This window comes from Furipterus horrens, unplaced genomic scaffold (genome assembly GCF_987537825.1).
Source record: "Furipterus horrens unplaced genomic scaffold, mFurHor1.1.pri manual_scaffold_11, whole genome shotgun sequence".
Taxonomy (NCBI): Eukaryota; Metazoa; Chordata; class Mammalia; order Chiroptera; family Furipteridae; genus Furipterus; species Furipterus horrens.
Genome location: NW_028327181.1, coordinates 53,791,387 through 53,805,282, shown reverse-complemented (window position 1 = coordinate 53,805,282; position 13,896 = coordinate 53,791,387). Strand labels below are relative to the sequence as shown.

The following is a 13,896-nucleotide window of genomic DNA, read 5'->3' as shown; positions in this document are numbered from 1 at the left end:
CCAAGACAAAGATACAAAAGACATCTAGATTGGAAAGAAAGAAATAAAACTAGCTCAACCTGTAGATGATATGGTCTTGTATATAGAAAATCTTAAGAAATTCATTTAAAAAAACCAAACAAACACCCACTAGAATGAATAAATGAGTTCAAGAAGTTTGCAGAATACAAGATCAATATACAAAAATCAGTTGTATTTCTGTACACTAATTATAAACATTCTAAAAATTAAGAAAAATGATTATACTTAAAATAGCATCACAAAGAGTGAAATGCTAAGGCATCAACTTAGCTAAAAAAGTGTAAGGCTTGTACACCAAAGACTATAAAATATAAAACATCATTGAAAAAAATTAAATCGCTAAATAAATGGAGAGATGGCCATGTTCATGGACCAGAAGACAACACTGTTAAGACAGTGATACTCTCCAAATTGATCTACTGAGTCAACATAACATCAAAACCTGAGCTGGCTTTTAAAACTTTATTTACTTATTTTTTATGCAGCAATTGACAAAATTCACATCGAATTGCAAAGGACCTGGATAGCTAAACAATCTTGGAAAAGAAGGACAAAGTTGAAGTCACACTTCCAAATTTCAAAATTTATAAAGCTGTGGTAATCAAGACTGTGGTATTTGCATAAGGACAGACATATAAATCAATGGAATATAATTAAGTCAACGAGGGAAAGAATAGTCTTTTTTAATAAATGATTCTGGGACAACTGGATATCCACATCCAGAATAATGAAGTTGAGTTTATAACATAAAACCATATAAAAAAATTAACTCAAAATGGAGTTTATAAAAGAGTAAAGTATCCCTAGCTGGGTGGCTCGGAACATCACCCCATGCACCAAATGTTTGTGGGTCTGATTCCCCACCTAGGTGTGTACGGGAGGCAACCAACTGATGGTTCTCTCTCTCCCCCTCATTTCCCCTCTCTCTGAAATCAATTAAAAAACCAGAACAAAACCATATTCTTGCATAAAGATTAAAAAAAAAAAAAGTAAAGTATAAAACTCTTAAGAGAATACATAGCAATAAATCATGACCTTGAATCAGGCAGTGGTTTCATAGATATAATTTAAAAAGGCACAAGAAACAAAAAATAAATAAAATGGACTCCATCAAAATTAAAACTTTAGTGCTGTAAATAATTTGAGTGAACAGACAAGTCAGCTATATCTTATAAGAAACATTTAAAATTATACAGAAACGTTACAACTCAATTATTAAAAACAACTCAAAAAGATGAGTGGAAGATTGAAAGCCTTTTTTTTCCAAATAAGATAATGGCCAATAAATATTAGCACAAGAAAAGATGGCCAGCAGCATTAGTCATTAGGGAAATGAGGAACCACTTTATGCCCACGGGGATGGCTGTAACGAAGAGAGAGACAACAGTAAGTGTTGGTGAAGATGTAGAGGAATAGGAGCCCTTGTACACCGCTGGTAGGAATGTAAAGTGGTAGTCACTGTGGAAAGGTTTGGCAGTTCCTTAAAATTGAAGTTATCATATGACTTAGCAATTCCGTGCTTAGATATACACGTAACAAAACTGAAAGCACAGTCCACACAAATATGTGAATGTTCATAGCAGCATTGTCATAGTGGGCAAAAAGTTGAAATAATCCAAATGTCCATCAACTGATGGATTAATAAGATGTGGTACAAATATCTATACAATGGAATAAATATTATTTGGTAATAAAAAGGAACAAAATACTTATTCATTGCTAGCTACCACATGGATGAACTGTGAAAACAGGCTCAGTGAAAGAAGCCAGTCACAAAAGCCACGTATTGTCTGGTGCCACTTGCATCGAATGTGCAGCATAGGCTAATCTACAGACGGAAGGTAGACCAGCAGCTGATTAGCTCGGAATGTGGCAGAGAGAGCAGAGACAGTTAAGGGGTAGAGGTTCCTTTCAGAGGGAACCAGCGTGCTCAGAATTAGTGGCAATGACTGCTCACCACTATGAATTCACTAAAAACACGTAAATTGTATGGTGTGTGAATTTTATCTCAATAAAGCTATTAAATAAAGTCACATTATTTATATTCTTTGTAATAAACTTAATAACCTTGTAATTAGCTAATAAAAATAAAACCTTTGTATTTAGCTTTTTAAAAGTACAAGCAAATAAGTTACTCATAAATCTATTATCCAGGGATTGACTTCTAAACTTTTTCCTAAGTATGTGTATCTACATGTGTATATGCAAAAATCTATGCACTGTGTGTGCAGGATTATAAACTAAATTGCCCTGCACTGCAGCTCCCTGGCTGTCACTGCAAACACACCTCCATCATTTACATGGCTGTCGGTCCACTTACATTTAGTGGTTTCCATTTTTGCTCTTAAAAATAACAGGCCAGCTGTGATCTTGGTATAGAAATATTTTTCTCGTCTTTATATTTTGTTAGAATAAATTCTCAAGACATGGAATCACCAAGGTCAAAGGCATGGAATTTTTCTACAGCTTTTGTTCCAAATGACAAATACCCCCCCCCCCCCGAGAAGTTATGAGAGGGCCCATTCCATCCTGCCAAGTAGTGAATTTTTATAGAAATCCCTTTTTGTCGTTGTGAGAGTGAAAACCAGCACAGCCTCTGAGTAGCAAAAGCAATGGTTAAAATCAAACGGAAAGATCACCGAGACTCAGGCAATAAAGGAGGGGGGTCAAACCCATCTGCGCTGGCGGCTCAGTGGCTGTGTTGGTTAAGCACCATCAGAAGCTGCTTGGAGCCTGAGGAGCCCGTTCCCGCTGGTGGAGGCTCCACCTGCTGACCCCATCCCGGCTCTGTCCATCCGTGCTTGGGCGTGTGCCACCCTTGTGGTTGCTACCACAGCCCATGGCCAAGGGTAGCGGGCTAGGTGCCGCAAAGCTGCCCCCCAGCTTCATGGGTCCTGTCGTGTTCCATCTCAGCAATAACGATAGTTGGCGACACATACCTGAAGTTTACGAAGCTGCTTGATTACTTCATCCCGAGCTTTGTTTGCAGCCTCAATTTGAGCTTCAAGGTCCTTCAAGTCTATTTCCATTTTCTTCTTTGAAGCAACAGCAAGAGCCCGCTGTTTCCGCTCATCCTCTAGCTCTGCCTCGAGCTCCCGCACCTAAGGGACAGTATCATGTCATGTCTGGTCAGACGCAGGTGTCCTCTGGTAGAGAACAGGCAGCCCGTCGTCCTATAGGCCTCTGGCTACTCTGCACGCTGCTCTCTGCTGCCAAGCAGTTATTATTACTCACAGAAAACGACACTAGTTGAATTTTGTTCACAGAGGTCTTGACAAACCACCTGGCACACACCACGTCCCCTGACTACTACAAGGGAACCTAAGGAGGCGGCGCCCCCCATCTCAAGCTCATTTGTAGGTGACGCAGCAAAACTGGAAGACACAGGACAACCTGCTAGGAAAGTTCCCTCCAGGGACACTCAGGCAGCCTGGAGAGGCCGACGGGGCCGGGGGCTGTGGTATCGGGCCAACACCGCGTGGGGGAGCCAGTGGGACGAGGGCCCCAGCCCCGCCAGGCCTTCGGATGGTGCGTCTCGCTGCGTGAGTTCAGAGTTCCTGACCCACAGAAGCTGGGACTCAGCAAGTGGTGTTTTAAGCCACTAAACTTGAGGTCATTTGTTATCTAGCACTAGTGACTAATATAATATCGGTGGAATGAAAATTAAAAAATTAAATAATCTAAGATTTGATACTACCATGAACTCCAAGGGAGTGTCACAATATCCACAAAAATATTTGAAAGTAAACTTTTAGAAGTTTAACATACACTTAGGAAAGAATACAAATCGTAAGTGCCTAGCAACTTTTTAAGATAAAGAGTAGTTTAACGAGGACACGGACCTGAACTGCAAACCCGCTGCATGGCCTGTCGGGTGCGTCTGGATTCTCTCCTTCCCCGGCTATGCCAGGACGCACAGAACTTGAATCTAACTACATGCCCCCTTGAGGTTTTACTGAGGGCTTTTCAACTGATAAGCATCCTGGCAGGTAAGCAGCAATGACCCTGTCTGAGAAATGGGAAATCAAACCAACTACATTAAACTGTAAAGAATAAAATTATCAAGTGACCAAATAAATTTTACTTCAGCTAATGTGTCCAAATGTTAATGAACAGGCTATTGACCCCAAACGGGGCTTTGAGAGTGAACAGGCGCTTGCCCCGGAGGCCATACTGCCTTCAACCCACCTGTTTAATCAGCAGCCGCTTTTTTTCTTCATTCTGCTCGTCTCTGGTCTGCAGGTCTCTCTCAAACTGGGCCTTCATGGCCTGCATGTTGACCTCCAGGCGAAGCTTGGCATCTTCTGTTGCCTGAAGCTCATCTTCCAGCTCTTCCAGCTGCGTCCTCATCTCTTCCACCTGCTGCTCTAGGGCCCGTTTGGATTTTTCCAGTTCATGAACCTACGCCACAGAAAGTATCAGGAGAGAGTTCCCCGTCAGCAGGGGCCCAGCAGGGACAGCAGCCTTCCTCCTGCCCTATAGGCCCTGCACAGCAGGTGGTGCGCCAGGCACCCGGGCCAGCTTCCCGACACACCGCTCACACCCCGCCCCTCCCTCTGCGGCAGCTGCAGCTGCTCACGTCAGAGCCCACCACTTCAATGACAGCACCGACTTCCGCGTTCACGTGTGTTCTGTAATCAATTTGTCCCTGATGACCTTGCCCCTGAGAGGTCTTTAAAAGCCCAAGAACAAGGAGAAGAGTGTGGTGTCAGAGAGCTCGTCCGCTGGCCGGCACCCGCCTGCCGTCTGCCACAGGCACTGTGGCGCGTCCTTCCTTGCTGCGGAAAAGAGCATTTGTACTGAAAATGCCCGTGTGGAAGCCTAGATATTAGGGTGCATCAGGCCTGTGAAGCAGGGGACAGATAAGAGGCCTGACCTTTCTCTGGACCAAGATCCCCACCACCAACGTTCACCTAGTTCTCTGAGCCAAGTGCTCCCACCTCACGGCCCGATTCCAAGACAACCCGCCAACAGGCGTGCGCAGGCGCTGCCGTGCATCCCCTTGGGATTCCCGGCTCTGTTTCTTCAGTTTCTGGCATGTCACAGGCACAAAAGAAATGTTTGTGGGATAAATGTATGACTGTCAGTTATTCTAGAGAAAACTAATCTGGAACAAGAGAAAGGAATCAACTGTGGAGTTCTCGCCCTACATTTCTGCTCTGGGGGCTTTCTCTTAGCCATGGGGCTGGTCCCCCGGCCATGAGGTTATAGGACAGACTCAGAAGAAAGGCAGGACAGTTCTCCCTCCCAATGATGTGGCTGGAGAGCCCAGGTCCCATGAAAATGGGATGGCACCTTCATAGAGGACTCTGCTTTGCAAAGCACACCTGCAGGGGCCTCATGAAATTGGGTAAATATAACGTCCATTTGAGAGATGAGCAAACTTAGGCCTAGAGAGGTTAAGTGGCTTCTCCTGGTCAGAATGGGAGCTGGTGGAAAAGCCAAGTCCTGACCCTGGTTTTGATTCCTAGGCCCAGGCTCACTTCACTACCCTTAACACGTTATATACTGAGGGAGGGGTGCGGGTACACAAACCATCGCAGCTCTTGGGGCAGATATGTGCGGAGGAAGGATAAGCAGTGCCACAGGGATTTCCAAACTGTGACTAAGTCCCCAAAGCATCGGGAGTCCTCAGAGAAAACAGCGGAGTCTCACTGGGGGTCCCAGGTCAGAGGGAGCTGCTGTCCCGGGTCGCTCCTCTCCAGGCCCCGGCTCCGGGCTGGGGACAGACCCCACTCCCTTTGTCTGAGGGACCTGGCGGTGCTTGTGTCTGGTAACTACGTGCTGCCGCAGGAACAAGGAAACCCTCCGTTTAGAGCCCCCCCCCAGCCCGCGGAATGCAGGTGAGGGCAGGGAGGGCCCATGAAAGGGGTGGGAACCAAACCCTCACTGCTGCAGGTGCTGCTACAAGAACCCCACACTGAGAAGGGATGGCAGCACGCCTGCCAGTTTATTCCAGATGACGTCAATCCCTCCTTTACACATAGGCCAAGCGCTCCCACACCACATCGCTATCGGGCAAGGCGTCCCCAGGTCCCTCAGGCACTGCAAAGGTGCTGCCTGTGCCCCCTGACGAGACCCGCCCCCGGGGCCACTCACGTTCTTCCCCACATCGTCCTTGGAGCTCATTAGGTCCTCCATGTCTGCCCGCAGCTGCTTGTTCTGCCTCTCGAACTCCTCCTTGGCCTCCAGCGCCTCCTCAAGGGCCCGGGCCAACGACAGGGCTTTGGTCTCCTTCTCTCTGGCCTCTGCTTCTGCACGGTCTCGCTCTTCTGCATAGCGAGCCGAGACGTTCTTCTCTTCTGCTAACAGCTGTACGGAATGGCACAGGGAAATAGTAAAAGCAATTTAAAAAGCAACGTAAGTTCTCATTAATTCTATGTCTGACTTGTTGCTAAGAATACTACTAGAAGATTACGATGTTCCCTTATTGTCTTCTGCTTTTCTGCTACTTTGCAATTTTGCTGTAAATGTGTATTGCTTTTAAATAAGAAAACATGATTTTAAACTAAAATAAAACTGAGAGCTTGGCCAGGAGGAGACGATGGGAGGCCCTGGTCCTGGGGCGCAGGACTGTGGAGAAAGACCCACCTGATCAAACTTCTTCTGCTTCTTTTCCAAGTTGGACACGATCTGGCGCTGGTGGTCCAGGTCCACCACCAGGTCGTCCAGCTCCTGCTGCAGCCGGTTCTTGGTCTTCTCCAGCTTGTCGTAGGCCAGGGCCTTCTCCTCCAGGCGCTGGCTCAGCGCCTCCATGTCTTTGAGAAGCTTCTTTTTGGCCTCCTCCAAACTCTCAATGGTTCCCAAGTCATCATCTACCTTCTTCTTTGTATCCGTCAACTAGGTTTTATGTCAAGAAAAAAAAGATCAATATTAAAGAACTCAGGACTTCCGGCCAAGATGGAGGCTTAGACGGACACGCTCGGTCTCCCTCTACAACTAGAGAGGAATACAACTACTTCAAAACAAAAGATAACTAGAAATTCCAGAAAATAAAACTACACGGAAGCCCAACGTATGAAGTTATAAACCAGCGGCGCCCTTTGGGCAGGTAAGAGCGAAAGTGGGTGGCGCTGTTTGCGGTCGCACCAGGGACAGCGGCAGGGAGAACAATCCCAGTGGCAGGGAGAACAATCCCGGCTGCAGTCGAACCCCCGGCAGCTTGCAGCCCCAGCGCTGGGGAAAGCAGCCACCACATCGCCTTGAACAGTGAGGCCCAGAGGGCGGGAGGACGGATCCCGGTCTCCTAGCGGAATAACTGTGTGAATCCATCTTGGACCCCCGCCCCCACACAAAGCGCCACAGCGCAGCGAGAAAGGTTGCGGATCGCAGCCGGTCACTGGGTCGTGACGAGTACACAGGCACTGCCCCCTATAGCCGGCCCAAGAAAACAAAACGCATCTGTCAAAATGAGGCAGACAACTATAGAAATCCCGGTGGCGCAGCTCACCAGGCAACAGATGAAGAATCTGACAGATGAACAAATAAGAAACCTGTCAGAGGCTCAGTTCAGGGCCATTGTTATCAGGTGGCTTACAGAATTAACAAAAGATCTGGAAAAAGATGAGAAAGAATCGAAAAACACTCATAATGAAAGGAACAAAACCACATACGAGACAGATGGTGACGAAAAAAAATCCAGAGTTCATATCAACAAACCAGAACATAGAGAAGGAACAAACAGTCAACCAGTGCAGAGAGAGGAAACGGGAAGCAAGGATGAGAGGATCAGAAACCTCTGGGACAGCTATAAAAGGCCCAACATAAGAATCATTGGTTTGCCAGAGGGCGAAGAAGAGGAACTAGAAATTGAAAAATTAAGTGAAAATATAATAAAGCAGAACTTCCCAAACTTGGGGAAGGAAATAGACTTACAGGTCCAGGAAGCACAGAGAGTTCCAAAAAAAACTGGACCCAGGGAGAACCACTCCAAGACACATTATAATCAAAATGTCAAAAGTTAAAGATAAAGAGAGAATCTTAAAAGCAGCAAGAGAGAAGAAAAGAATCATGTACAAAGGGGTCCCAATTAGACTATCAGCTGACTTCTCAAGGGAGACCCCGCAGGCAAGAAGGGACTGGCAAGAAATATTCAAAGTAATGAAAATCCAAAACCTACAACCACAAATACTCTATCCAGTGAAATTGTCATTCAGAATAGAAGGGCAGAGAAAGTGTTTCCAGGACAAAACAAAACTGAAAGAGTTCATTAGATCCAAACCACTGTTATATGAGATGTTAAAGGGACTGGTTTAGAAAAAGGAGGATCAAAACTATGAGATCTAAAATGAAAACTGCATCACAAGAAACAACAACAGAAGCTAGGGAATTGAAACAAAGGCAAACTAAACAGGCAACGAGAGTGGGAAAAGAACTATAGGTATGGGGAACATATTAGGGGGAGGTCAGCAGGGAGGGGGAAGGGGGAGAGGGAGGGAGATGATATAGTAATTAAGGATCATGGTAGGAGGGAATGGAATAGACAGAGAGAGGTTGAGAAGAACTATATGCACAACTAATGGACAAGGTCTAAAAGGGGGGAACAACTGGAGGGAGGGGGGCCACCGGGTGGAGGGGAGCAGAGGGGAGGGAAATTGGGACAAATGTAACATTATAATCAATAAAACACATTAAAAAAAAAAAAAAGAACTCAACTGGTTTTTGCATTTTGGGGAAAAAAGAAAAAAACTTGTTTTCAATATTTTGTCAGAAGAAATAACATAAATCAATACTGTGATTTTGAACAAATTAATCTTAGACTGTAACTTCCTTTCTTAGCGAATAAAATCCCCATTGGAACCAGCACAGTGTCAGCATTTGGTTGGGTCAAAGGAAACACACTAATGGGCTTTATTTAGTGTAGCCTCATTAACTGTCCCAAATCAGGTTGGAGCGACCCAGCACGGCAGGGACGTGAGCTGCTATGTACACACTTCTGGGCCACCGTGGCCCCCTAGGACACACCTGGGACTGCAGGGCCAGCACTTGTTTCTCCAGGTTCTTCCTGGCCTCCTCCTCCTCCTCCTGCTGCTCCTGAAGACTGTTCTTCTCCTCCTCCAGCTGCCGAATCCGACTGCTCAGGTTCAGCTTCTGGCGTGTTTCCTCCTGAAGAAGCTCCTGTTTATTTTTATAAAAGATCAGTACTTAAGTTACATCAATCACCAAACAAAACACCTCTTATTAAAAAAAATCATGTCATAAAGAACAGAGAACCTCAGTGTATGAGAAATATCCAGTGATATCAATAAACAAATGACTTTAAAACACACATGATAATGTTATAAAAACTCTTAACACAAGTATTGCTTTAAACTCATTCAGGAGGAATGGCAGCACCGTCTGTCCACCCAGTGCCCAGCCCGGCAATTGCAAGGCCCAGATGCCTGCCTCCCTCCCCCGCAGCTCCTCGCTCCCTGAACCCTGTCCCGTCCATGCCGGGCCCTGGCCCTGCCCAGGCACTTGGCATTTCTCACAAGGATTACCCTCGATATTGGGCAACCCCTCGATCATTTCTCCTTTATACTTTCTGCCAGAGGGATTTTTCTTAAATGTAAATGCAAACACGTCTTTCCCATTATGTTCAGACGTAAAATTCTCAAAGGCAAACATACGGAGCTCGCTGTGGTCTGGCCCTTTGTCTCCTTCAGTCTCACTGACCAGAATGTGCCTTGTCACAGCGTAAGCCCCGATTACAATGGACTTGTCCCCAACTACATACTTAACTGCAGTTTCTGTTTGAGATTCCTAACCCAGCACTGACCGCAGAACCTGGCAAATACACGCCCATGTTAAGTTTGCAAATTTAATAAAAATAAGATGTAAAGCTCCAAGAGCCCTGGCTGCTGTGGCTCAGTGGACTGAGCACCGGCCTGTGAACCAAAGGGTTGATGGTTTGATTCCCAGTCAGGGCACATGCCTGGGTTGCACGTCAGGTCGCCAGTTGGGGGTGTGCAAGAGGCAACCACACAGTGATGTTTTTCTCCCTCTCTCACTCCTGTCCCTTCTAACAATAAATAAATAAAATCTTAAAAACAAAACGAAAAAACCTCCAAGAAAGCTGCTGTATTATCTTCATATTACCATAGTCATTCACCTAACTTCCACCCTACTTAAAAGCAGCCCTAACAAATAACTTGACACAAGGCTTAAAAAGGTATGATAAGCAAGCTTCGACCCACCCTTTTACAAAATGGGCTGTTCCTCCTAGGTCAGTGTAATGAAATTTCAACCATAAGAAAACAATTTTATTTAAAACGGCCAGGAAGTCCTGACTGGCATGGCTCAGTGCGCTGCGCGTCGTCCCGCAAAGCAAAAGGTGGCGGGTTTGAGCCCCAGCCGGGCAAGAGACTGAAGAAAGCTTCTCTCTCACATTGATGCTTCTTTCCCTCTCTTTCTAAAAATAAATAAATGAGATCTTAAAAAATAAAATGGGCAGCAACACTTATATGTGCAATAGGAGTACTGCTTGGTGAGCTGCAGCCCAGGCAGTGCCCGGTGGGCCAGCGGGAGCCGCCTCCCGGGAACCCGGGGCTCTGTGGTGAGACGCGAGCTTCCGAGACTGCCTGAGTGTCAGGCTGGTTAGCGCAAGGCAGCTCCAAACGAACGTGCACCGTGAAACCTGAGAGGTGATAGGCAGTTCTGGGGCTAGTATGTTTCACCAGCATATCAGGTATAGAAATGGTAGTTGTTATTAAAGGCCCTTCCCTCCCCCTAGAATACCTGTGTATCCTGTAGCTGAGACTCAAGACTAGCTGCATCCTTAGCAAATTTAATGCCCTTCTTCTCTGCTTCTTCCAGAAGAGTTGAGACATTATCCAGTTCATTCTGCAAGGAGGAGAAAAAATTAAATTCAGTTAACCAGTCAGCAGATGAAAGGGTCCAGAATCACCTCTCGCAAGTGACCATAAAGAGAATGGTACTGGGGGGAGGACGGGTGAACTCGAAACTGCCAAACTTGACCAAGGAAGACTTTCATCACCAAGAGTCGGTCACCTCCCAGCAGAGCCCACGCAAGCAGGCACCATGCCGCTGCCACCGCTGCCGGCACAGTCTGTCTGCCGACAGGACAGGGCGCATAAAGCTCCAGAGCCCGCACAGGGAGGGGAGTTCTCTGAACCAGTTCACTCACTCGTGTTTCCACAATGAAGGACAAAGAGGACACCCAGCCTTTGTCAGTGGCGTCGTTACCCCTTGTAGAGAGGCTCGCGATGAGCACCTGTGCTATTTGGGTCCTTTTTCACACTAACATGCAATAATCATAGGCTTTGGTGGGGAAGTGGGGAGGCAAATATAATTCACGTTCTTATAGAACCTGAAAATTTATTATAAAAATTCAGAATTTAAACTCTAGTATTCATACTCCAAAGTTTTTTTAAACTTTAAAAATCTGGTATTAACTCAGGAAATCTAGTCAATCAGCTTGTGATAACTTTGCACTGTGTGCTGATCACATCGTAAGGTGTATTAAATGTAGTCACTAACACAGAAACATAATATTGTATGCCAACTATACTTTAAGTATAAAATACGCCCCATTCCCTTAAAAATCCCCATGGTATATATGATAGGACCTTTCACCGAGGCTCTGTGAGGACAGTGGGTATAAGAAGTAGAGGGGCTCAGAGGGGCAGTAGAGCCCCTTCGTTCTAGTTTGTCCTCTAGTTGCACTAGTAAGGGGAAGGCACACAGAGGACAAACCTGCCTAACGGCACTTGCACTGCTAGCCATCCTGGCAGCATCCCCCAGAGAGCCCGAACCTCCCTCATCAATCCTGGCAACGGTTAGGTGGAGAGGGGCCCTAGTCTCAACGTACCCACTCTGGGAACTGTGAGGGATGTCACCAGAGGGACGGGGGGCAGGCTGCTTAGCTTCTCTCGCCTACCAGACTCACCCAGCGGGCGAGGCGAGGACTGAATGGGAAAACACATACAGGGAGCCGCACATGTGCCTGGCGCTGCCCTGGTGTCCCCTGAATGTCACTTGCCTTGCCGCCCCGCCCTATATATGGCCAACACTGCTGTTTCTAATGCATCTTTTTAAGGAAAATCGTTCTGCATTTGTGAGCACACACTATTTTACTACTGAAGACTTCACAGAGGAGGGCTGGGAGGGCTCCTGCCACTCCCATGACCAGATGGAGCGCTGGCCCTAAACCACGAGCAGGAGCACGGGGTGGCCCTGGGTCTCCGACAAAACACGCCTGTGTGACCACTGTGCTTTATGCCAAACACACCTGCTTTCTTTCTGGAGCCAGAATGCTGGTCTGTGAGGTGAGGGCGGCTCTGTGACCTGTCACCTGTCAAAACCCTGGGGACTGAGTCTAAGCCGCCCTGGCAACACCCTGGACAGCTCACTGCTGGGGACAGTGGCACATCCCGTGTGCCTGCCCCGGGAGAGGACACTGGCAGTTGTGCCCTTTCCAGATTTTTCTTGCGGCCTTTCACTGTAATCAGTCAGTGTTGTGAGTGGGACTACATGCGGGGTCCTGGATCCCTGATGTAACACAGTCTTGCCATTTTTTTTTTCAGTGCGGTGACACATGTCCATCTCTTCTCACTGACAAACACTCACCTACTACCAGTATACTGTTTGTATAGAAGTGCCTTCTTAGACATTAAAGTTATTTTCTATTATATTCTTTTATACCCACTTCTGCAGTGAGCATTCTTAAAGTTGAATCTGTGCGCACAACCTTAATTAGTTCTCTAGGATGAATTACTAGACAAGAATTCATTGGGTCCAAGGGTATTCGTATTTTTAAGGCCTGTGACACCAAATCACCGAACTGTCCTCTAGGAAAGGTTGTATGAACTTCTACTTCAACCACAGTGCACTGAAGAGCCCAGCTCTCACAGATCTCACAACACCAGGTACGGGTTCTTTTTGCTCATTGTTCCTGTTCTCTTATTGACTAGACTGATGGAGAAGTTGAGGTTGTCCTTAAACCCATTCAAAAAACTGCACCTACAATTCAATGTGGAATTTACTAGATTTAAGGCCAGTTTACGCTGCCTTATTCGTAAGTATTATTTAACTTACCCATAGAAATGCACACAGGGACCTGAGACACACTTGCTAGGGTGTACTTCCTGGGCAGGGCACTGGTCAGGCACTAAAGAGCCCATGAGCGGTGGGTCTCTTATGGCCGCAGAGGGATGCAATGGGCAGGCTGTGCATACGCTACTGTGGGATCTGTCCAGAGTGAAGCTTTTCCAGGCTCACCTGTAATTTATTTGCTTTCTCAGCCAGTTCCACCCGGAGTCTGTCTCCTTCGGACACCTTGGCGTGGAGCTCCTGGACCTGCGCGTCCAGTTTCTTCCTTTTGTGCTCGGACTCGGCCTTGACCTGCTGCAGCACCTTCACCTCACACGCCAGCTCCTTGTTGTCTGTCTCCAGGCCCTGCTTGTTCTTCTCCAGGTTTGCTTTGAACTAGGAGGGGGAAGGGGAAAGAGTATTTGTGTAACACGCCCTAAGAGGCACTGGTCCCGTGGGACTGTGCCTGGTGCACAGTGAGTCTGCAACCACCGTGTGCTGAGTGAAGGGACGGAAACATCTGTGGTGCTGCGTGTGAAGATTTCTGCGGAAGGAGCACGCTGCACGCCGTGCGTGGAGTGGCAGACACGGATCCTCAGGGCCCCTGCACTGCGATGTGCCTTGTCCGCGCAGGCTGGCGTGACAGACGGAGCACATCATGCCAGCCCTCGTGTGAAACGAGCTTTGTTAGTCTGAGGCAGGGTATGACCTGGGTGAGCCGTGTGCGTTGGCGAAGGTGATCCCAGCAGGCTGGATGTCTGCAGGGGCCACCTTGGGGATGACATGGGGCACAGGCCAGGAATGACAGGCTCTGCGGCCACACTGCCTGGCTTCAGTCTGCCT

At 47.1% G+C, this 13,896-nt stretch overlaps 1 protein-coding gene across 1 annotated transcript in view; it reads right to left on the bottom strand.

Annotated features, from left to right (window-relative positions):
- Positions 1–13,896, bottom strand: part of MYH10 (myosin heavy chain 10) — a 139,457-nt gene that overhangs the window by 8,523 nt on the left and 117,038 nt on the right. Inside the window, exons 28-34 of the mRNA XM_090291349.1 lie at positions 13,243–13,449; positions 10,741–10,845; positions 8,986–9,138; positions 6,613–6,861; positions 6,121–6,333; positions 4,210–4,422; positions 2,961–3,122 (exon numbers count right to left, since the gene is read on the bottom strand). Coding sequence (XP_090147475.1) covers positions 2,961–3,122; positions 4,210–4,422; positions 6,121–6,333; positions 6,613–6,861; positions 8,986–9,138; positions 10,741–10,845; positions 13,243–13,449 — 1,302 coding nt within the window. The remainder of the gene's footprint in view (positions 1–2,960; positions 3,123–4,209; positions 4,423–6,120; positions 6,334–6,612; positions 6,862–8,985; positions 9,139–10,740; positions 10,846–13,242; positions 13,450–13,896) is intronic.